This window comes from Elgaria multicarinata, chromosome 1 (assembly GCF_023053635.1).
Source record: "Elgaria multicarinata webbii isolate HBS135686 ecotype San Diego chromosome 1, rElgMul1.1.pri, whole genome shotgun sequence".
Classification (NCBI taxonomy): Eukaryota; Metazoa; Chordata; class Lepidosauria; order Squamata; family Anguidae; genus Elgaria; species Elgaria multicarinata.
In genome coordinates this window covers 28,181,248-28,205,989 of record NC_086171.1, presented here as the reverse complement: position 1 = coordinate 28,205,989, position 24,742 = coordinate 28,181,248, and the positions used below count along the sequence as shown (strand labels likewise).

The 24,742-nt window shown below is 41.5% G+C and overlaps 1 protein-coding gene across 2 annotated transcripts in view; it reads left to right on the top strand.

Moving 5' to 3' along the window:
• The window catches only part of NRP1 (neuropilin 1), a 164,209-nt gene extending 140,922 nt beyond the window's left edge, over positions 1 to 23,287 (top strand). For both annotated transcript variants that reach the window (XM_063125448.1, XM_063125441.1), the window contains exons 12-17: positions 3,218 to 3,277; positions 12,103 to 12,240; positions 15,376 to 15,647; positions 17,498 to 17,591; positions 20,041 to 20,097; positions 21,830 to 23,287. In XM_063125448.1, the coding sequence (XP_062981518.1) occupies positions 3,218 to 3,277; positions 12,103 to 12,240; positions 15,376 to 15,647; positions 17,498 to 17,591; positions 20,041 to 20,097; positions 21,830 to 22,122 (914 nt within the window). In that variant the 3' untranslated portion in view covers positions 22,123 to 23,287. The remainder of the gene's footprint in view (positions 1 to 3,217; positions 3,278 to 12,102; positions 12,241 to 15,375; positions 15,648 to 17,497; positions 17,592 to 20,040; positions 20,098 to 21,829) is intronic.
• Positions 23,288 to 24,742: the final 1,455 nt, after the last annotated feature.

Below are 24,742 nucleotides of genomic sequence, written 5' to 3'. Positions count from 1 at the left end.
CCAACACTCTAGCCACTACAACACACTGGCTCTTAAGATAGAAGGCCATACATATCCTGCCCATTCATGCCACCTTCAGATTACAAAGCTAAATCTTTATCTATTCAGCCCAGATTTGTGCAGATCATTAAGAGAAAGAATAAGTATCAACATCCAGATTTCTACACTTCCCACTGGTTTTGGCTCCTTGTTATTCCACTTCATGATGCAGCTTTTGATAAGGTGACTGTATGAAAAGGAGGACAGGACTCCTGTATATTTAACAGTTGTATAGAAAAGGGCATTTCAGCAGCTGCCATTTGTACGCATGCAGCATGTGGTGAAATTCCCTCTTCATCACAACAGCAAAAGCTGCTCCTGCAGCTTTAACTGTTGTGATGAAGAGGGAATTTCACCAAGCACTGCGTGCATACAAGCGACACCTGCTGAAATGCCCTTTTCTACACAACTGTTAAAGATACAGGAGCCCTCTCCTCCTTTTCCATATGGTCACCCTAGCTTTTGATTATTTATTGGGCAGTATCCTATTGCATCCCCATGCCAGCTAGTAGAAGGGGGGAGGTAGTGGTTCTTAAAACAGCTGGAAACAAGCAAGAACACTTGTTTCCAGAACGGGGCAGGTCAGCGGATCTCATAAAAAGGAGCCCAGCTAACCTGTCACAGTAGTTTCCAGGACTACTTTAGGAAGCACTAACTTCCCATTGCACTAGCAGTTGGTCCCGCTGGTGCTACAGAATAAGCAGGAGTGCAGCAGTACCATTGAATGCTTATTATTATTATTATTATTATTATTATTATTATTATTATTATTATTGCAAGACACAAGGGAAATGAAAACTGTTTATTGCAATCATGTACTTACTATATCTTTGTGCAGCACAAGTATATGATGAAATACAGGCATGAGCTTTAAATATTTATTAGAGAGCTTCGGCTATTGGGCGGTATAAACATGTAATAAGTAAAATAAATAAATAAATAAATAAATAAATAAATAAATATTATTGCAAGGCAATTCAGTATCTTCATACATTTTACTACCTCCAGCCACTTTATTACTTTAATTTGGAGAGTTTGGGTATTATGCTGTTATTGTTCTATTAACTGCACACGGCCTAGAAAGTCTAATTATCCAAGTGTATCAAAATAAGCTTGCCTAACTGTATAATTGCAACTCCACTCTAAGTTAATTGTTCTTTTTACCAACCCAATGAAGAATTCCTGTTAACAAAGACAAACATTGTTAATGCATGCACATTTTTGTCATATGTATCACATATTTTGCATGTCTCACCCATACCTCCACCACATACTCTATTACATCACTCTCTCCAAGGCCCAGAAATAAAATAGCTTCATTAAACCTCATCACAATCATACTCACTCTAGCACTTCATACGCTTCCCTGCAGGGATGGGAGGAAGGCTTGGCTGGTGCTAATCAGCAACTTATTGCTTGATACATTCAGCCCTCTCTTTAAAAAAAAAGGCTTTATCTATAGGTTTAGAAGACCAAAACAAGAGAAAGTTTATCTTCAAAAACTATGGAAACATGACTAAATATATGAAAATGTGCTAGTGACAAAATATTAGCAAGTTATCTACCTGTTCCTGAGTACTTATTTTTGGGAGCAGCAAGTGCTGCTGCCTAGTCTAACATGAAGACTGGAACTATGCACATATTTATTGAAGGTGAAATGTCCGCCTTATAAGGCCACCAGTGACACCTGCATCAATCATTTGCCTTCTGCTGTGATATGTTGCAAGTGAAAGAGTTCCGCGTGTCACCCACCTAACACTTTCCATACACCCTAATTGCATCCATGGAGTTTCTCCATAGATATTGGACCATCGACACTCCTTTTACGGCTCTCGATCTGCCAGCTAAGGGGGGGACACCCTGGGTGTGCGCAGGCGCGGCCATATACTGGTTGGGGGCTGCTCCCAGCTGGCGGTCATGTCGGTGCAAGAGGACCCGGTTCAGCGTGAGTTCCACCAGGACTGGGCGAAACATCGAAGTGATCACCAGCTCCATTTTTTTTAAAAAAAGACACTCCTTTTACACACACCCCACCTAAGACCCAAACCAAACTTACACAGTCTCTCAAGGATTTGATATTGTTATTGTGAGAATTTCTTCCTTCCTGACACCAAAGTTTTCAGAGAAGACTATTCTTCCTACAAGTTGAGAAGCATCATTGTGGGTAGCAGACATTAACACCAATCTGCAATTCTGCACCCATCAGTCTTACTATGTGACAAAGCACAACTCCTCATTTTCAATTTATGTAAGGGAAACATAGTTGCAGAGTTTGATTAACATTTAATTTGTTAGTACCATGGGAATGGGAGAACCTGTGATGCTCAAGCGCACTGAAATTCCCCAAACTTCACTTCAATGCTCAATTTGACTTGCTCTCGTTCGCATTTGCAACCTATTTTTTCAACTCTTCCGAATACGAAAAGTGCACATTTCAAATGGGAAAAGTGTGCGCTTCTATGCGTTTGTTTTTTAAAGTGTGCACATTTTCCCATTGACTAAAGCACAAAAATGCAATTTTTTAAAGAAGTGTGCATTTCTTGAAGTGTGCACTTTTAAAAGTGCCCATTTTTCAAACATGGGCACAAGTTTGGGACTTTGCAAATATTTCTGGAGAATTTGTTTGGGAATTTGGCATACATTTTCAAACGTGTACTCCCGTTTGCATTTAGGGTTGCGAATGGGGCATTTTATAATATTTTGTGAACCGAAACAAAATTCTCATACATCGTTGTGGTACTATTTTTTAAAAAAAAGTCAGACCCAAATTAATGATAATGGGTTGTATCCAAATTTAGTTGTATGCAACTGGACTGGTACAAGCAAATTCCCCCCTCCTCCATCCCATAGCACCCCACCCAGCCCCCTGAACATGCTACACAGGGGGAATGTGGTAAATGCAGTGAGCTGTGATGCAGGGAGGAGGGATATTCCCTGAGATTCAAGTGGTGCATCTTCTAAAGCCCTTCTGTCCATGGAAGGCAGATCCTGGATCCAATCCAATGTTTTCAAATGTTCTCCCTCTTGAAAAAGGAAACCAGACCTTGATGTTCCATTTGGGGGTTAATTCACGCATGAATGCTCACAAGGCTATGTACATAAGCAAGGAGCTTTTATAATGATTTATGTATCTATCTTTTCTGTTCTATGTGAAATATCATCTTCAATTCTTTTTCAGGCAGTACCACAGCCGTGATAACAGAAAAAACAACAGCATTTGACACTACAGTACAGCCAGGTATTTATTTATTCATTTATTTTTTTAAAAAAAGTTTTTGGTTAAAATACAGTACATTTCACATTTGTATCCTGTGCCAAAGACAAATATAATGAATTGCAGGACTTTCTGGCTTTCCTTTCCTTCAAAGTCTCTGAAGTATAAAGTAGCATCTGGTCTCCAAGCTCAGTACAGTAAATATTTTACTCCTTTCATCCACATGTATATGCAGTAAAGAACTAGCTTCCCGTCTGTATCAGTGTATGCCAAATGGTGACAATACCACCAAAAAATTCACAGACTGATCACAAACTCCACTTTCTGAAGGGGGGGCGGGAGGACAGCAATAACCAACTGTAGTTCATCTATGATATGATATGCGTTTGCAAACTGAAGAGAGAAAGGCCATAAATAACCACAAAGACCTAGCATCCTATTTTTATCCCCCCACTATTCTGCAAAACTCAACCCCCAAAAGCAGTATTCGCCAGTGCTACCACAGTTCTTGGCAATTTTACTGTGTGTTTTTTTCTAGCAATTCTAGCAAGAATTCTTGAAAAGAGCTTATGCGAACGACTACCATAAACTTGGGCAGAGAGGAAAGAAGCTGTTCATGGCAGCTGGTCCTTTTTCCACAATCAATACAATAGCTAATAGGTTTTAGAAAAGCTCTTAATTTGCAGCTTCACAGGGCTTCGTAGTATGAGTTCAAGCCATTTTTTAAATACCCTGCATGGTTTGAGAAAGAAAGTCCCCCAAGTATGATCAGCAGTTTTAAATGCTTTGTGTTAATAATTGTGAAGAGGGGGAAAGGTCATTCCTCAGTTCCTCCCATTTCCTTTATTAAACTGCAGTCAGGCACAGCCTCCAAAGTAATTTATTAACAGGGTGTGTATGTCTATACCAGGGTTTCCGTTACAACATGACACTAGAGGCTTTGCTACAAGCAAAAAATAAGTGTACTAATAATGATAACACTTCCTTGAAGACACCAGTGTAGCAGGCCTGATTAGCCAAAAGAAAAAAGTTGTTAATTCTATAGTTGTGGCTCTTAACCTCTGCGTTTCCATGTCGTAAAGGTGAATACTTTCCCCTGCCTCAAAATATTTTCTTCCTCCTAGTTTGTTCAGTCAGCATATACTATTGTGAGCAACATCCTGTCCTCTTATTTCTTGAGACAAACACATTTGTATATCTCCTTTTGCATCACCATGGTGTAGAAAAAGCTTGTTCATACGTTATATTGTTAGTTACTCCACAGTAATCCTATCAATCCAGATAATCTGTTGTTTGATTACTTTCAAGTATGCCTGCATTCTGACATTTATAGCAAAGTCCTGAGCTATTACTGAAATTTCTTTTATATAAGCATCTGGTTCAAAGGATCAGATGCTCTTTTTCACATTTCCTAGACAAATTCCATTTTTTCTTTATAAATGATCTCACTACCACCATCCATGTCTCAGCAATTTGGAAACAAGAAATAGGGCCATTGAGCTAATCCATCATGAGTGAATGTATGTGGTGCTAAGTGGATGTGTGCATTCATCTCAAGAAGTCTGGAAACTCCAACCAAATGGGGCCCATTGTGTTCAGTTTCCATTTGTCCTGAATTGAAAGTTGAAGGTTGGGATTAATGGGCATAAATTGGAGGGTACAGCCATACCTCCTGTGGCAGTATCAGGAGCTATCTTTGGCTTTTTCTTCTTTTCTTATACTATGTTTTCCCAGTGGTAGAAGCAGGAGAAGCTGGGTTCTAAGCCTTTCCTGGCAGACAACATTTTGTTTTTCCATATTTTGACCCTGTTATCTACACTATTTTGACCATTCACTCCTAAGAGGAAATGCAAAGCCCAGTACTAGCTATCAAAGGGCAGCTTTGCCCTGATTTTTAAGGATCCTTCAGTCAGTGCAGTGTGACCCTCTGTACAGACGAACAAATATACAAGTCCTCCCCTAAAACCCCATCTGTCATAATAATGGGCATTTCGTTAGTAAATAAATAAAAATGTGAGGGCAGAACGTAGTATTCATGAGCAGAAATATTTCATAAATAAATGCCAACCACAATGGTAGGGTATTATTTTGTTCAGTATTGAGGATTGAAGTAGAACCCCTATCTTCTGTCAGGTATAGGTTTCGGCATGACTGTTAAGCCTTGGAATTTGTAGTTACATTTAATTAAAATGAGAGGCATTCATAATTAGAGGCATTCAAGAGGCAGCTGGACAGCCATCTGTCAGGTATGCTTTAAGGTAGATTCCTGCAATGAGCAGGAGGTTGGACTCAATGGTCTTATAGGCCTCTTCCAACTCTACTACTCTATGATTCTATGATTCTAGTCCAGAATGTTGGAATCTATGCAATCTTATCTCTGGGGGTGTCTACACCAGCCATTTATTCCAGGATTGTATCTCAGTCATCACTAACGGGCCACATGATGTTCACCCACTTACATGGTGATCTCAGCTCCACCTCTCAGTTTTCCTGGAATATCGCTGACTGCTTTTGTCACAGTTTTTTTCGTCTCTTGTGCATCCATCGTGAGGAACGTGTGTGGTGTGCCCCCCCTTTGCAAGGTCATTGCTGTTTGCCGTGAGTTCTGGGATCACCAAACAGCCAATTAGCTGTGAGGGGTGTGTGTATGGATATGGGCATGTTTTACCACTGAGGTTTTTTTTATACTAACATATCTCTGCGCATGAGCGCATATTCGAGTTCCTATCCCTCCATATGTATCTGTGCTAGTGCGCATCCCTCACAAGTAATTTTTAAAAATCCTGCACCCCGCAGCCATCTGCCTAGCCCCACCCACTTCTACCAATACACATGCAGAACTGCCACAATGGGGCACATATGCTCCCACAAGCGCACTCCTGTCATTGCAGGAAACTTTGCTCAGGTGTGCCCCATGAGTGCCGATCGCGGAAGCAGCAAAACTCACAATTACCCGTCCTCTGTTGCAAAAGTGTTGTAGGTGTAGAAAGGACCTCTGTCAGTGTTCCCAGAGAAAGAGCAGATAGGAGTCCCTTCATCCCCCTGCCTCAACCTTGAAGCTGCAAGTCTTCTCTGGAAACCTGGTAGAGTTTTGGAAGAGTTTGGGGCTTTGCTGAAGGAGTCACTCAGGTTGTTACCAATGAATGGCCGACAGTTGGACTAATTCCTTTGGGATGGTTTGTTAAGCCTTTCAAGAATTTTCCACTGTGGTTGCCTGAAGGATCATATCAGGAATCTTTCCCCTCCCTTGTTCGGGTTTGGAACTCATTTTTGGAACCGTCGAGTTGGCAACAGGGAAACCACATTGTTATTGTAGTAATTAGCTTTTGACTATTTTTGGAATTTTTTTTAGAGCCTCTAGCTCTGACCATTAGCTATAAGAATTTCTGAAGTGTGTAACCATTAAGCTGTCTCATGCCAGTTTGCCAGAACATGAGCATGTGTGAGGGACCAGGAGACATGAATACATGCAAGAATTGTAAATTCAGTATATGTTAAATTCAAGTTCTTATATTTAAACTTACTTTCTTGAGAATGAGCAAAGCATGTGTGTCATTGAGATCAGCAGCATGTACTGATTAGTAAAACAAGAGGTGCATCAGCATGACCATAAAAGTCCCAAGTTTGGGAAGTTGGGACTTAAGCATTGCTTTTTATGGAAAGAAGCCAAATTCCCCCAGAGACTAGATAAAAACACTTTAAACAAGATTCTTAAAACACCCAAAAGTGCTTCTCCAGCCTGCTACATGGCAAACATTGCACTGATGCTTTTGATTCCAAGTCCTCTGTAAAATTCTTCAGCGGTAAATCCTGCTGAGTTGAGCAGGACTTACTTCTGAGAAAGTGTGCCTACAAATTCAGCCTTAAGCACTGTAACATTTAAGACCACCATTTTATATTGCTCCACAAGGCAACTGACACATTGCAGCAGCTCCTCACTCAGATCAATCAATGTTCTCCACACTACATTTAAGGAGTAACATTTGAAATGGCAAAGAGAAAATTGACCTGTCAGGGTGCTGAGCTGCTGCCACTTGGTGACCCATAGCTGCCATGGGGAGTGATTTAAAGTCAGCTCGATATGAAGGCTATAATGTGTGAAACACCCTTCGTCAAGAGCTTCCAGCAGTTTAAAACCTTGATAAAATGTGTAGAGTTTGGTGAGTTTTCTTCAATTCAGCCCTATTGCACCACCTGACTCAATCTGTAGCAAATCAGTTGGCAGATTTTTCCAGGCATTTCATGATTTCCCCCCACAATTTGCACAAATTTCTGATCCATTTGTGAAAATTATGCCCAAAACTGCACAATTTGGCTGAATTTGCGCAAATTCGGCCATAATTTGTGCAAATTCTTCAGAAAATTTACGGAAGTACAGAACTTGCAATAAACACTCAAAAAAAGTGCCCAGAGTTCAGGGGAAAGCCCACAGCTCTGCAGAAAAACACAGTGTGAGTCATGCATGCCACAGAATTCTGTCAAGTAAAAAAAACAAACCAGATTTATCAATGACAGACATAACTAAACCTGGTTCACACATCCCAAGATGTGAACCTACAGATTGTTAAACCATCAGTTGTTGTGTGCTTGTTCTTGCTGCCCAATTACTCCCGCTGCAGCTGGGCAAAGCAAAACAACCAAGGGACATCTAAACCTAGATTGTTTATTGTAATGTGTGAACCCAGAATGGTGATCTGTTGTGGGAGTGACAACTCATAGAACCCAAGAACAAACCATGAGTTGTCTCTCTCCCAATAAACCACAATTCCAACTTCAGACATTAAACTTCATGGGAGCCAGCCCACTCACTCACTCCTGCTTATTCACGACTACCCAAGGTTTGTTTAAACTTGTTTAAATTCAGAATGGTCTTCTCCATGCAACATTTAAATGATGATGATTTACATTTCTATACCGCCCCACAGCCAAAGCTCTCTGGGCATTTTGCATGTCACAGCTACCCAGGATGCTCAGCAGAGTGTGCTGGCACCATGGGTAGCTGTGTCTAAAAGTTGCATAGAGAAGACTATTCTGAATTTAGTCCATTAATGGTTATACTTGCTCCAATGTTTACTGCCTTGATAATGTCAGTGGGGTGATGAATGCATTCTGAGTTTCAGTCAGAACACTATCCAGCACCTTGGATAGCTCCTTTAGTGTTCTGACTGGTTCTGACCGAAACCCGGAGCAGATTCCCACTGACATTGGAGCCACTAGCCTCCATCGTTCCCCAGAATTTCAAAATGGAGATGTAATTAGCTACCCTTCTTGCTTACAGTAGAACTGTCAAAATGTGCCAAAGCTCTGTCTGCCAAAAAAAGGACGAATGGTATTGCAAGGGGTTTTGCCCGACTTGAGTGTTCATGTAGAGTCTTAACTGTTCCAGCTGTGAGCAACATGTGGCCAAGAAATGCAGCTGTTGGCTACTCTCACAGGCCAAATTTGTTTTAATTACGCAATCCCATGGACCTCTATGCTTTTAAAAAGTCATACGGAGATTTTGTTACGCATCACCCATCAGCTGCAATTCAAACAGCTTGTTAGGTAGTTAGGGCTGCCCCATTCTGTACAGCTTTTCTCTATATTTGGGGAAAGCCCAAATCTTCACATTGTTTTTCCAGCCAAAACAGGATCGGGGCTGTACAAGAGTACTTTTCATTGCATTGGCTCAAAGCAGCAGCTCTCCCACAAAGTCCTTCCAATGCCAGTACAGAATGACTAGCCAAGCAAGAGGCTGTATGTTCAAGGCTTCTTTGAAGTGCTTGACGTATCACAGAATAATGTGGAATATTGCAACAACACAGCAAGTTTGCACTAATTTGTATTGGCGTTTGCCGACAATAGATCCACCATCTTAAACGGTCTTTCAGTGTTAATCAGCTGGCATTGGGGAGTGATGGGATCACTGAGATCCCATCACACGCCTTCCCCCTTCCCCAGCTGAGGAGTGCTGGGAACAGCTGTGCAGTGCGCCACCTGCCGTGCACCTCCTCTGTTTCCAGTGCTAATCAGCTGTCATCAGGGAACAGAATCTCAACGCACCTGCCACACACTGAGATGGAGAGATGGGGAAATGGGTGTGTCTTTCTTTGTGTGATTGCATTGATGTGTCTGGGGGAGAGAGAGAGAAAGAAGGGGATCAAGGCCCTCCTCACCACTGGATCCAGCCGTGGCCACTGTCAGCATGAAGAGAACAACCTGTTGCCCATATGCAGGCCTTGGAAGCAAAAAGATTGCCCATCCATGTCTTAAATGGTCTAACTGGGTCTTTTAGGCATTTGCTTCGTGTGTGTGTGTGTGTGTGTGTGTGTGTGTGTGTGTGTGTGTGTGTGTGTGTGTGTTAATCTATATTAAAATCTCAACTAAGCAATTGTACTCTACCGTCAATGAATTTAAATAGTATATTCAGAGAGGATTCTTTCCACAGAAAAGGGTTGCTATCTCATTTATAAGAAATGAACACAGCTAGCTCAGTTCCTCAGGAGATGTGAAATGGATCACTTGTGTTTCATTCTCAAGCAGTGTCTGCACTAATGCAGGCTGGAAACTAGCGTGAAGTCTTCCATATGGAACACCTGACTCAAACCCGTCCTGTAATGCAGATGTATGATCATAAGGCTAGTGTGCAGTACACCCCTGTGGTATTCAACCTTTTCAGGCTCAGGAAGACCTATTTTAATTCAACCCTCCAATGTGTAACCCACATTAAGTGTGTGTGTGTGTGTGTGTGTGTGTGTGTGTGTGTGTGTGTGTGTGTGTATTCAGCCTTCCTCTCTTTCACTGTGTCTTTTTCTTCTCCTTCTCTCTTTATCCTTCACTTCAAAAACATTTTAAAATATGATTCTGTGACTGATGCAGTCTACTAGCTGTTGGCCACAGTCCTCCAGCCAAAGTCTCGTGCAATTTGCCATCTTCTCAGTATCAAAGGAATGCTGTTGGTGTGGGATTGCCCTGCAATATGGCATGCCTGTTGAAAGAGGATTGAATTGTTGCACTATCATTCTTCCTAGTTGAAGCCAAAGCACAATAAATCATGACAGCAAGACAATACCTCAAACATGAGTTGCTCATGGGAGTTTCTTTTCCCTTTTTTAATTAGGGATAAGATTTTTTAAAGAGTTGAGTTATGTCTTCAGGCATTGACCCTCTTAGATGTTGAGAGAAAGGGAAGGGTGATTCATTTGGGAGTTGTCCATAGTTAAGGTGAGCATTTTCTTCCAAAGGTTCTTAACTGTAAGAAAGAAATTTGACATATTTTGTAATTGTGTTGAACAGTATTTCTGAAACTGAAAAACACGAACCTCACCCATTCTGTTGAATGGGGTGTGAGTTTTCCCCATTCAAATTCCAGGTTCCATTGAAAATTAATAAACTGTTTCACGTAAGACCATTGGACAGAACTGGAGATATTCTGAAAACAAGATATGATCTCATCCTGACCAAAATAGGCTATATAATACCAGACTTCCCTTGTTTTACAAGAAGCTTCTTTTGAAGCTTATTTTGTCTTTGGTTGGCTGTAGGCCACATTTGTCTCTCTTTCCATTCTAGATTTATTCATTTAAATGCTGCCATCTTGTGGGCCAATTAAAAGAGTATGTTGAAAACTTTGCTTTATTTGTTTATGATTATTTATTAGTACCTAGAATATATTAAACGCTTTGCAAAGGCTGGACATATAAGCCTCCAAAAGGCCTTACAGGAGTCAGAACAATGAGAAATAGCTGTCTATTCTTTTCATTTTGAGATCCTTCTGTTTGAGTCAATTATTTTTAATTGTATTTTGAAATACATGCATAAACCAGCACCCAAATCCATCTCTAGTCATGCATAGTTCTGTAATCATACATTGTTATGTGTGACTAGTTGTACCAGAATACTGAACAGGGTATGCACCCAGATACACATACAGCTGAAAGTAATGTAGTGCACATAGACAACATCTGCATTTGGATCCATATCTGGATGTAAATTGAGAATCTGGAGGTACATCCAATTTACCTAAGCCAGCAGTTCCTGATCTTGCTTCCATACATGGATCTCTTTATCTAGATTGGTGTGCAAAGGCAGAATGAAATTGAAACTTAACAAATCATTCTTCTAATATTGGGAATTGTCTTTCTGGAATGCTGAGAAACCCTTGAAGCACATGCTCAGGAAGCAGATGGTGGAAACAGATTATTTAAATGTAGAACAGGAATTAGTACATTGTGGATACCTTTCTGTGGCTGCCAGATAGAATCTGAAACCCATCAGGAAATTCTCCCAATAGTATTTTCACATGTCGGCCATTCCCTGATATTGGGCAGCCCCCAGTTACATAGAGCTTTCTGTGTACATTAGAGGCCCCAGTTGCATCTTGAGACTGCCAGATGAATCAGAGACAGAATGAATTGGAGATGTACTTTACATTTTTGAGTGTTGAGGAATTTTCACTTAGATACAGTTGTTTAAAACTGACACGGTTCATTGTCCATTGGTGGAGCAACTGATTATTGTCATTGGCAGAACCATTAACCAACTTCAAAAAGTAAATATTACTTTCAAGTTCTTTCAAATGCAATTATAGGAACATACTGTAAGAAACTTCCTTGTAACACCATGTCAGCCAAGCTGCCCACCTACAGCATGTCTAGACCAGGGGGGTGGAGGGGGAGGATCTCACGATATGCTGATCGCGAGATCCTCCCTCTCAGTCTACACACGGCACACGACGTCCTGGGAGGAAGAGGACGTCACGCCCGCCATTTTGGTTTTTTTATCGAAAATTAGTGCAGGAGCACTCCAGTGACATCTATCTTTCTGTTTCTCTCCTTTCTCTCTCTCCATCACTCACTCCATCACTGAAGAACTCCCAGCATATGGCTTCAACTGTGGATTTGGCTACAGTTCTCAGAAAACAATCTGCCGTTGGGAGGATGATAGTCAACTAGACCTGAGGTGGACGGTGCTCACCAGCAAAACAGGGCCCATTCAAGACCACACAGGTAATGTAGGGTTCACAGTTGACCCAGTTTAAAACCAAAACAACTCTCAGGGGCATGGTATTTATGTTACTGAATTTTGCATTGATGAAAAGAATTGTGCTCTTTGAAATCCCTTCCTTGTACTATGCTCAGATTAACGTGACTGTGTCACACCTATTCTAGAGCCTTTCCCCTTCTGTCTGTCTTCCTGAGCTTCTTCCAAGAACACCTTAATCAAGCTACTTCTAAAGATAACTTTTTGGAGCCCCTTTGTCAGGATGGCTTCCTTCTTAATAAGATATGAAGATGTCACATGCTTGACACTTGTCTCTCAATGCCACTCACAAAACCTAGTGAGCAATGGGCATTTTATGACCCGCGTGTCTCTCAATAATTGCTCTCTTTTTCATTTATGCAGATAAGTCAAATGTGCTGGCAATGACCCACCCACCTCCCCTTCTCCACTTTCTGTGACCCTCCCCCCTTTACTTAATGAGAATGACAAGGAAATTAGACAAAATTGGGCTCCTTAAATTTAGAGACACTTTCAATTGAATCTCAAGACAAGTACATTTAGTTTTAGGGGGGTAAGAAAAAAAACTTAAAATACTTTGACTATAAATGGCACTGTACAAATAAATGGCATCAAATTAAGCAAAAGGCAGTTAGCTGAAATGAAGGCTGTAATAATGGGGGAAATTGATGCAAAGTAAAATGAAATGACTCAGTAAGATCTGACATTGAAGGGAGGTTGAAAGCCATGTTAGCCAAGGACTGACAAAATCTAAAAGGCATGCATAAGTTGAGCTCTAATTAAGACAAAGAAGGCAGAGTTCCTGACCCAGAGCTGCAATAATATTCTTGAAATGAAAAATATTTGAACTTTGCCATCTGTGTCTGGAGACAAGCACAACTTGTCCTCTCATTGAAGGGCTGGGGGGGGGGGCGGGGAGGAACTATATTCCTTAAATGAGGTTTTGTTATCAACCAGGCTGTAGAGTTTCAGGTGCCTTTTACATTCCAAAGATATAAACTGGAATCATTTCCACAGCGGCATCACAGATCTGGTTTCTTCTTTTCTGCCACGACACTCTGAACGGTCCTCGGACTTGTTATGGCAATATTTAAAAGGGCAAATCAGCTAGTATGTCAGCACCATGCCACACACCATAACTGCTTTCAGTATTTTACATGGAAAAGCAGGATATGAATTTATTGACATTAATTAATTAATTAATTAATTGCAGAAGCTTTGAAGGGAATTATCCTAGAATTGCAAGCAGGCATGCTGAGTGGTACAAGTGTCTAAGATCTGGGTATAAGATATCTGGAAATCCTTTGGAAAACTACTTAAGTCGAAAGTAGAGGTTATATCTGGGGATGCTTTGGGAATTCCATTCGGCCTACAAGTGGAAGCAAACTGATCTGATTCTCACCTCCTGAACTAATGTGCAGATCAGAACTCAGTTACCCTTCTGATTCTGCAATTCCCAAATTTTGTGATGCAATTTTCAACTTTAAAAAATATTATTATTAACTTTTCTATACCACCCCATAGACAAAGCTCTCTGGGCAGTTTACACAAATTAAAACATTAAAAATCAATATACAAAATTTAAAACCATAAAAGCATAAAAACAGACAACGTACAAAGACAATATGCATTTCTAACATCTTCGAAAAGCAGCAAATTGTGTAAAAAAATACCTATGAAATGCATATAAAAATGCATTTTAGCATAGAATGTGTATAAAAATGCATATTGTAACATAAAATGCTTATTAAAATGCATGTAAAATGTATACACATTTTTGTGCCAATTTTTTTTTAAGCAGATTAGTGGGGAAACAACAGAATGAACTGACAAAGATGAACATAGTCTGGTTTCCTCATCCGTAGTTATGACATACGTTTTTTTAAAAAGCAGCATGTTGTCAGCATTTGGAGAGCCATAATTCAAATCTTTGGGAAGAGGGCAATACGTTCATGGGAGGCTGCATGTCTAGATGCACTACCTTTCTTAGTGCATCGTAGAAAAGACTTTGCCATTGACATACTAGTTTTGCAATTATAATTATTATTTTTTAAATAGTGGATCCAAATAGGCAATTTTTCACCAAGAGGACTGTAACCATCATGTACCTCTACCAAATGTAGAGGTGTACAAAATCATCCATGGTGTGGAGAATGTAGATAGGGAAACATTTTTCTCCCTCTCACATAATACTAAAACCCGGGGCCATCCCATGAAGCTAATTGGTGGGAGATTCAGGGCAGAGAATCATAGAATAGTAGAGTTGGAAGGGGCCTATAAGGCCATCGAGTCCAGCCCCCTGCTCAATGCAAGAATCCACCTTAAAAGATCCCTGACAGATTGAGCAGGAAGTACTTCTTCACATATAGTTAAACTAAGGAATTCACTTCCACAAGCTATAGTGACGGCCACCAATTTGGATATCTTTAAAGGGAGTGGATAAATTCCTGGAAGAGAGGGCTAATTCTGATGGCTATGTGCTACCTCCACTATCAGAGGCAATAAGTCTATATACTCCAGTTGCTGGGGAACATGGGCAGGAGGGTCCTGTTGCGCCCATGTCCTGCTTGTGGGTCCCTGGTTGACAGTTGGTTGGCCACTGTGCAAACAGAGTGCTGGACTAGATGGATCCAATGCGGCTCTTCTTATGGTCTTATGTCTAAATTGGTTCTACACTGATGTGTTCAAGGATCTCCACCAAAATCTTTGAATCACTTGACTCATCTCTATTGGGGTTTTTTTTTACTAAAAAAAATCCTTATACAGTCCCCAAGAATGGTACATCTTGGTCCATCCACCTTATTCTGACCATTCTTGTACAGTGACATGTCCAGGCTCTTGTCCTTCCAAATCATACTATCACCTGAATGAACCAATGCACCATATCCTTCTACTTTATGCAATAGCATATCTGGGATGTTCATGTATGGAGAATCTTTACTTACTGGAGGATAAAGCTAGTGGAGAGTACACTTGATGACCTTCAAGCCATTCATAGACTTACAGTTCTGTTGCAGATCTTTAGAAAAGGCCAGATCACTTTTGGAATACTTAACATTTATCAGGCTTAGGGGAGCCAAGAATAGGCCATTATTTCTAATGCAGTATTTTTGTCACAGCAGGAGATGGCAATTTCATTTACTCACAAGCTGATGAACACCAGAAAGGCAAAGTTGCACGGCTCATCAGCCCCATCATCAACCCGCACAACACTGCACTCTGCATGACTTTTTGGTATCATATGTCGGGAGCCCATGTTGGCACACTACGAATCAAACTGCGGTACCAGCCACCTAAAGAGTATGATCAGGTCTTGTGGACGCTGAGTGGCAATCAGGGAAACTTCTGGAAAGAAGGGCGGGTCCCTCTCCACAAATCTGTGAAACATTATCAGGTAGGCAAAGGAATGTAGACATGGAAGGGCCATCGCTCAATAGCAGAACACATGCTTTGCATGCAAACGGTCCCAGTTTCAATACCCAGAATCTAAATTTAATGTAAATCCCGGAGATTAAATCACCTGTTACCTACAAAGCACGTGTTCTTCCAATGAGCTATGGCCTTTCCTCTGTGTGTGCACCTGTCTGTCTGTCACCCCCTTGTCTTCCTCTCTTTCTCTTTCCGCCACTCCCTTCTCTATATCTCTCACAGTAGCAAGAGCTAAAATAACCTGAAATTCAAAAGTCTGGGAGAATAAAGATGTCTTTGCATGATGCTGAAAGGATTCCAATGTTGGCACCAAGAGAGCCTCCCTGGAGAGGAAATTCCACAAGCAGGGCGCCACCACTGAGAAAGCTGTCTTTTTTGGTCACCATCCACTTTGTTTCGGACAGGAGGGGAATCTGGAGGAAAACTCCTCAAGAAGATGAGTAGCAAGTGCCACAGCAAATAGGCTCTAGCCTTGGACCATTTTTAAGCAGGAAGTTAAAAGAAACTCTTGCTTTAAAAGCATGATTAGATCAAACATGTATTGACCAAAATACTCATTTGCATTATAAGTAGGGCTTACACACACACACACACACACACACACACACACACACACCTTGCCTTGGAGGCCATTTCGGAGGCTCTGAAACAGCTCAGATCCATCTCAGGCCACCTCAGGTCTTGCCTGCCTCACCTCAAAACCGAAGCCAAGGTGAGATTTGGGGGCCCCGAGACAGGTTGGCCTTTGCAGGGTTCCTAGGTGGCAGCCATACAGCTGCATGGTGGGCCAACCAGGAAAGCTGGGGGAAGGCCAACCAGGAGTCCATTGAACTCCTGACTCCCTACCTACCTGCTCCTTCCCTCCCCCAAACCTGGAATTGCCATTGTGCACTGCCGCCACTGGAACTTACCTTCACGTACGTCCTCTTCAGAGCCAAGCCATGATTTAAAGGAAGATCACAGGTGTTCTCTATTTTGAATAGCTCTAAGGCCACAAAATACCAGAAATGGCCCTTTATAGCCACCATAGTTTTCAGCCATAGAGCTATTCAAAAAATAGAACCCCCACGATCTTCCTTTAAATCGCAGCTCAGCTCTAAAGAGGACGTGCATGAAGGTAAGCACCAGTGGCAGCAAGAGGTAGTAGGTGACCGGGGAGGGTGGGGAAGGAGAAGAAGCTGAGTCCAGTGACTCCATTGGACTCACTTGGATTCATGGCTGGCTTTTCTGGGCAGGTAAGCAGCTCAGCACTGCCCCGAATCGTCCTGAGGCACCCCAAGTCTTCGGTGCTGACCCATTTGGGCCTCAGGGTACCTTGGACTACCTCAGATTTGGGCCAAGGCAGGACACAGACCTAATTATGAGTGTAGTTTTTCTGCTTCCTCTTCCCCATTAGCAATGATCAGATGATAACACAAATAGTATGAGGGAAGATAAGAGGCTATTCGGAAATGTCCATGGTCAACATCAAGGAGTAACATCAATTAAGAGTTTGCATAGATAAGATTGTGGCTGCATGTGTGCCTAAACAGTGTCACATGTCACAACAGTGCAGGATAAGGTCAATCTATTCTGCAAATTATTGCAAGTCCATTGCAATAATTATTGCAAGTTCATTGCATGTCAGAGTTGCAAGTCCATTGCCAATACCCTTGTTCATTCATAACTTTAGAAAAGTTGAGTAGTTTGTAATGACGTCTTCAGCCTTGTCAGGTGACAAAATTGTATGACTTTGTGCCTTTCTGTGACATTCATACTAATCTCTGCTTCTGGCCATCAGCTCTAAACCAGAAAATTATAATTTCATTTTACCAGGTGATGGTGGAAGGAGAAATTGGAAGAGGAAATGGAGGAATTGCAGTTGATGACATTAACTTTGACAACCGCATAGCACAGGAAGCGTGCCAAAGTAAGTACAACCTGCCAGGAACTACCGAACAGATCATGGAGAAACTATTCATTGTGGTTGTGGCAGCTTTGTAAATGGATACGAGGTCCTATCCTTTCATAGTTATTGTTGTTGCTTTCCTAGCAAGTGAAGTGCTTTATAATGTTTATCGTGCCACAGCCTTGAGACCACTAGTAGCCCAATTTTTGTCAAGTTAGGTGCTTCCAATGGACTTGACTACACTTGACTCAGCCACAGAGCAGTACGACAATGGAACCAATTTACCTAGGGAGGTTGTGGGCTCTGCCACACTAGAGGCATTCCAGAGGCAGCTGGACAGCCATCTGTCAGGGATGCTTTAAGGTGGACTCCTGCATTGAGCAGGGGGTTGGACTCAATGGCCTTATAGGCCCCTTCCACTGTTCGATGACTCAATGACTCTGCATAGGATCAAACTATAAGTGAACTTTATGAATTTTATTTATTTATTTATTACATTTTTATACCGCCCAATAGCCGAAGTTCTCTGGGCGGTTCACAAAAATTAAAACCATAATAAAACAACCAACAGGTTAAAAGCACAAATACAAAATACAGTATAAAAAGCACAAACATGATAAAAACCACGCAGCAAAATTGATATAAAATTAAAATACAGAGTTAAAACAGTAAAATTTAAATTTAAGTTAAAATTAAGTGTTAAAATACTGAGCGAATAAAAAGGTCTTCAGCTGGCGACGAAAGGAGTACAGTGTAGGCACCAGGCAGACCTCTCTGGGGAGCTCATTCCACAACCGGGGTGCCACAGCGGAGAAAGCCCTCCTCCTAGTAGCCACCTGCCTCACTTCCTTTGGCAGGGCCTCACGGAGAAGGGCCCCTGTAGATGCTCTTAAGGTCTGGGCAGGTACATATGGGAGGAGGCGTTCCTTCAAATAACCTGGCCCCAAACCGTTTAGGGCTTTAAATGTCAATACCAGCACTTTGAATCGGGCCCGGACCTGGACTGGCAGCCAATGAAGTTGTGAATGTGAACACGGGTCTCTCTCCTCTAAACTAGGGCTGTCATCTACCAAAAGACAACTAAATTGATTAGTCAATTAAGCCGCAGTCCCTGGGGTGACCTCCGGCCTGCCACTGCTCTGCTTGAAATCATCCCCATCCTTGCTTTCTAGCTTTTTCTGAAGACACCAGTCTTCCACCCTTGCACCTAGTTCTGCCCATACAGTGGGTGATATTAAGCATATGGCACTCACGTGAAGAAGCTAGTTACTTAAGGTATCCATAACTAAAAAAAATATATCAAATGTTTTGCATCTGTCTAGACTCTAGGGCTAGATCTACACTAGTGCTTTACAGCGGTATTGAAGTGCACTGATAACTGTTGGGCACAATCTACATTCCATGTACCGCTTTCATAGTGTTAAATCCTTTTTTTTATTCCACATTCATAATGTTTTGACACAAGGTGAAGATCTGGCCGAAGACAGGGATGGGCAACGCGTGGGCCGCATTTCATTCCCCCTGGCCTTAAGTGCAGCCCCTGCCAAACTTGCCCGTGCAGCAGTGGCACAGTGGCAAAACAATTGACATTGGGCAGCAAATCACAACAGTCATACCTGGCAAAAGGTCAAACTTGGCTATTTTAGGCCACTGACATGGCTTGCCACTGAATCTGAGAGGGAAACCACCAATTCTTTTGCTGCAGCTGCCACCAAATTGTGGCAGCATGCAAAAGAGCAAAGCACCAAGAGGGTCGCAGCGGATTAATAATAATAAAATAATAATAATAAGTTTATTTCTTACCCGCCTCTCCATCCTGATCGAGGCGGGGAACAACAGTAAGTATAAAATACAAAAAATATTGATTAAAATCATTGTAGTTTACATTGTTAAAACATCCTTAAAAACATCCTAAAAGCATCCTAAAGGCATCCTAAAATTCCACTGGATACCTCTGGATTGAAGTTGCCCCGCCCTGCTCTAGAAGGTTAATGCCACAGTTAATCCCGCGTGCTTCTGGTCATTTAGGTGGTTCAAAGGATATATATCTTAAAGTTCGAACTACAAGTCTCTCTTCTGAATCCTTCCTTGCCTGTTGCAGCTGGCAGAACTATTCTTTGCAGTTAAGGGCTGCTTGAGTATGATTAAGGGTTTTACAGCACTTGGCTCCAAGATTATAAATACAATGAATGCAACATGCTAATTTCACCTACTGATTTTCATTTTCCAGAGACAGAACCCCCCTGCTGATAACTCTAAAACTGTGCCAATTTAGGGTGGAGGGAGGACTTTTAAACCCGTTTTTCTTCTTTGCTAATTTTGGGAGACCAGGTTAATGAACAGCTCTGTCAAGCTGACATAATCATGCTCCGAGACAGGAGAAAAATTTTCAATACCATTATTGCCAGCATGATAGCCAATCAGTATTTGTCACCCTAATAATCAATGTCAATTCTCTTTGCTTTGCTAGAGTCAAATGATGCAGGAAACGAAATAGTCGAAGTAGAGCCAGATATTAATCAAACAGGTAAAGTGCTCCTTTAGTGAAAAATCGGCTTGATTGTCATGTGAGGTGCGGCATCGTATTTATTTTAAGCCCCATTACAATAAGACCACTTTTCTAAACAAATGTATGGTTTATTTACTAATGCACACGCATCACTTACGGTTTATGCATGCTTTTAAAATGTATAAAATCTCTTTTAAAAGATGTCACGCCTGGACACAGTCAATCGCACACAATAGGGTTTTTTTTTCTCAGGACGTAGCAGGTGGCATGAGAGACGCATCATTACCCGTTGTGTGTACTGATTTTACTGAATTGTCGTGTTCCAAACACCGTCTGGGGAAATCAACAGTGGCATGAGTGCAGAACACATTATACGGAGAGGCAAAACAAGGACTTGTTTTCCTTGCATCTGACCCAGGGGCTGGTTTTGATGGTTTCAGCTAAACAGTGTTACTCTGCAGCAAGCGACATTTGGGAACAAAATTAGCATCTATCGGAAGGATAATTTGGGAATCTACACACACAAAAACTACTATTTGAGACCTCAAAACATACCTTAGATTAATTTGGAACAGGCTCATTTAGAACGTAATTACTGTGCTGACTCAAAAAAAGAAAGAAAAGGAAACCTCCACAGGCCAAGGTCTGTTCCAATTTCCTTGGCCCATACACTCTTTAGGAAGCAAGCCAGACTGTGCCACTGACACACACACACACACACACACACACACACACACACACACGGATGCTCGTGAATGAAGGCAAACACACCACTAGTGCTGCACAAGCATTCCTGTGCAGTACTTATCTTCTGTGACAGGGACAAGTAAGCACCAGCATAGCATCATAAATTGCATCTGCTGCTCCTACTTCAGGGCTGTAACCACCAGAAGAACTGATCAATCATTCATTCATTCATTCATTCAATTACTGGGATTCTTGAACCCCAGACCCCTGCAGTGGTCTGTATGATTGGGCCCTAAGACTTTAGCAGCTGAAGTGGCTTTTCCATATCTATTTATCCTGCAGCAGAGTTTTGAGCTATACCCATCCTTTGTGATAGCAGCACAAGCAAAGAACTAGTTTGGGTAATCCAGAAGCTAGCAAAGACATGCCCCTTTATGCTGAAGCCTTCCCAAGAGCAGGAACAAGTGGATATAAGGGTTTTCTACAACCATAGGTTTAGATCCAAAGAACCATTGAAATGAGTTCATTATGACTAATTCAGGTCCAATTGATTTCATGGGGTCTACATTGGATTCAATACAGGATCTGCCTTCCACTAAAGGAAGGGCTCAGCTCATGGAAGATCCCTCCACCAAATTTTTGAGGATCCCCTCCTTCCTTGCACCCCCCCCCACAGTTCACCCCATTCAGCAGGGTCTCCTCACTCAGCAAAACATTTTCGGGGGGGCTGGAGGAGCTGCTTTGGGAAGGAGGGGGTGAAGAAGTTCACTTCCAAAAGTGGACTTAATGCAACATAAATCTGGATCCAACCCATAGTCTGTAACTTCCCTGCCAGTGCCCATATACAATTGGGGGGATCAGCATGCTAATTTAACCAGTTTCCGAATGGATGCCGCAGACAAATAATGAAAACAGAGCCCTAGTTGTCGCCCACACAAACCAATGCGGGCCTCTTGAGCCTGCCTGCTCGCTCTTCATCCTTTTCTTAATTTCTTACTGACATTTATTCCATATTGGCAAGGCCTCTGTTACATCACAGCTGGTCCTTCTTGTTCCACCACAGGTTATACGCCTGATTACCCTGAAATCGGGAAGCCCTACAATGATAACATCTCCAGGAAGCCGGGCAACGTGCTGAAGACCCTCGACCCCATTCTCATCACCATCATCGCCATGAGTGCCCTGGGGGTGCTTTTGGGGGCCATCTGTGGTGTCATTCTGTACTGTGCCTGTTGGCACAATGGGATGTCTGATAGGAACTTATCTGCACTGGAGAACTACAATTTCGAACTTGTGGACGGCGTGAAATTGAAAAAAGATAAACTGAACACACAAAATACTTACTCAGAGGCATGAAGGTGTAGAAGCAGCTGAAGAAGTTTCAGAGAATTGAGATGGAAGGACATATAACTAGCTTCTGCTGGGGAACTGTGGATCTTCTTTTACTGTACAGGCTGAAAACTGCGTTGAGGACGCTGAGCCAAGCTTTTCTCAGGAGCTTCAGTGAGTGTAACAGATATACTAAAACATGGACAACAATCTGTGCTAAGCAATCTGAATCATGTACAGTCTACTTCTGTTTCTGTTTTAATTTGGAATAATCAAATGCTGGTGTTGAGACCAAGTATGATCGACTTAAGAGGGGGTGTTTCATTTTGTTTTTTTACTTCTTCTTCTTCCTTCGTTCCCCCCCCCCCCGGGTTCCTTCTTGGTTTTGTTTCCTTCCTCCTCTCCCCCCCCCACCCCACACTTTGATAAATAATGTTTATTTTTTACTGTGCAAAAATCCAAGATGCTGTCACAAAGTGTATTTTGGTGGGGGTCCTTTGAATGGACATGCTGTCTGTAACTCAGTGCCCAGAAAAAAATATCGGAGTAACAGCAACTTAATGGATTCCTGAACCTGTATTTGTGTATAATTGCTTGTGTTGTGCATAGGCAAAAGAGGGTTAGGGTGTTTTTGAGAAGAAAAAAAAGTACTGTAGCATCAGTACTGGTATAGTGTGTCAGCTCTGTTTACCAAGCAATACAGTCAGAATTTATTGGTGTTTCTCAGTGTTGTACTAAATTTTGTGCTTGTGAATTCCATACAAGAAATACGTGCCATCATCCAGAAACAACCGGCAAACCGAGTGTACTGCCTATAACTGTAACAAAGCGAAAGTCCTTGGCACTGGCTAGCATATGTCCTCTCAAGTGCCTTTTTGTTTGTACTGCTTCTCATTGTGTTAACGTTCACTCCAACTTTGTCTCCCTCCAGTTAAAGTCCTTGTCCTTCTTACTTATCCTGAGGGCTCACTGACTAACAAGAAAGTATATTTTAGTGCAAGTAAACCTTGGGAAGGCAAGGGCTAAGGAAACCGGACAACTTGGCGGCTTGATTCTTCCACTTCCTGTATTTCAATTTAATGTCTCTGCACCATTTTTGTACAAAGCTGCAATATTTCCCCCCCTTCCTCTTCCTTTGATCGTTCTTTCATATAGAATGTATTTTCAAATATAAGCGCTCTCTTTCTCTCTCTGTTGCTCTCCCTCTCTTTGTCTCTGAGTAGATTGTTGCATAAGCATTTGCCATTGTCAAGGAAAGGAAAACACAGCTTTAATTTGCTGGGAATGGCAAAGAGGATTATATTAGACTTTGTGTTTTGTTTTGTTTTGTTTTGTTTTGTTGTTGTTTTTTTAATGTAAGGGAAATTTCTTTACCCTCCAAAGTTGAACTTTGGGTTTCTTGTTAACATCGTAAAGTAACAGTATCTTTTTTTTCTTTAATAAGCCATGAAATAAGTCTTTTAATTCTTTACAAGGGATTCCTAGTGATAGACAGTGGTGAGGATTTTGGTGCTGCAAAGCCAAGAACGTTCTCGCCATTTACTAGTCTTGCTATCTAATTTAAGGGTGATTATCGCTGTGTAGGACTCATTCATGCTAATTAGGGTTACACTGATGCTGCTACAAATAGATGGTGCTGTGTTGACATTTTACAACAGTGGATTTGCTTTTAAAAAAAAGATCAGTATATAACATATTATCCCTGAACTAGGTTAAAATATGGCAGAATGAATACCCATAACGATTCGACAACACAGGAATTGTGCTCCAGATGGTTCATCTATTGGCTAAAACGGAGCACTGTCTATACAACTTTTGTATTTCCCCTCTTTCTTTTTCATGTGCATCTGATTTAATATTGAAAAAAGAATGTCTACATAAAATACTTGACAACTGAGGAATTAAATTATTCTCCAAAAGTCACAGATAAAATCTTAAATGACAATAATAGAGAAGTCAACACATGGTGATTTTGCCACGACAATTTTGTGAGATAAATATTTGTATCAAATGAGAGTTATTTGATCAAATGAGTATTTTGATCAAATGAGAGTTCCACTGAGAGTTAGTATATCCACCATATCAGAGCAAAACTTTGAAAACTAGGCTTTGCTCTGGATGCTGTAAATATGAGTTATCACCCAAAGAAGGTTGTATTCAAGTTGTTCACCATGAAAAAAAGAGTAATAATAACCTTGGCAAACAAGTAACATGCGAATCAGAACTTAGTTATCCAATCTACAGTGTAATTGGAATACTCTGCTGGTTAATTATCCCAAAGAGAAGATCAAGCTTAAATAATTTTCAACTGCACTTGTTTCATGTAATATTTCGTTGCAACATGCAATTATTGGTTCTCCCGTGGGGACTGCTTATCACATGGCCATCTTAAAATCCCCACCTTAAATGCATGCAGACATCATTTAAGAAGGATGAAGTTCGTTAGAAAGACATGCACATGGCAGAAGTCCAGACTCAATGGGCCAGACAAATCTCTTGGCAGGGAAAACGGACTTGTTCACACATGCATGCAACATGCACAGATGTTGCTGCCTTCTACTAAGGGCCTTGCTAGACCAGGCCTTAGCGCGCCTTCCAACCTGGTTTCCCTGCTGTGCGTCCAGATGACGCACAGGGGAATCCGGCG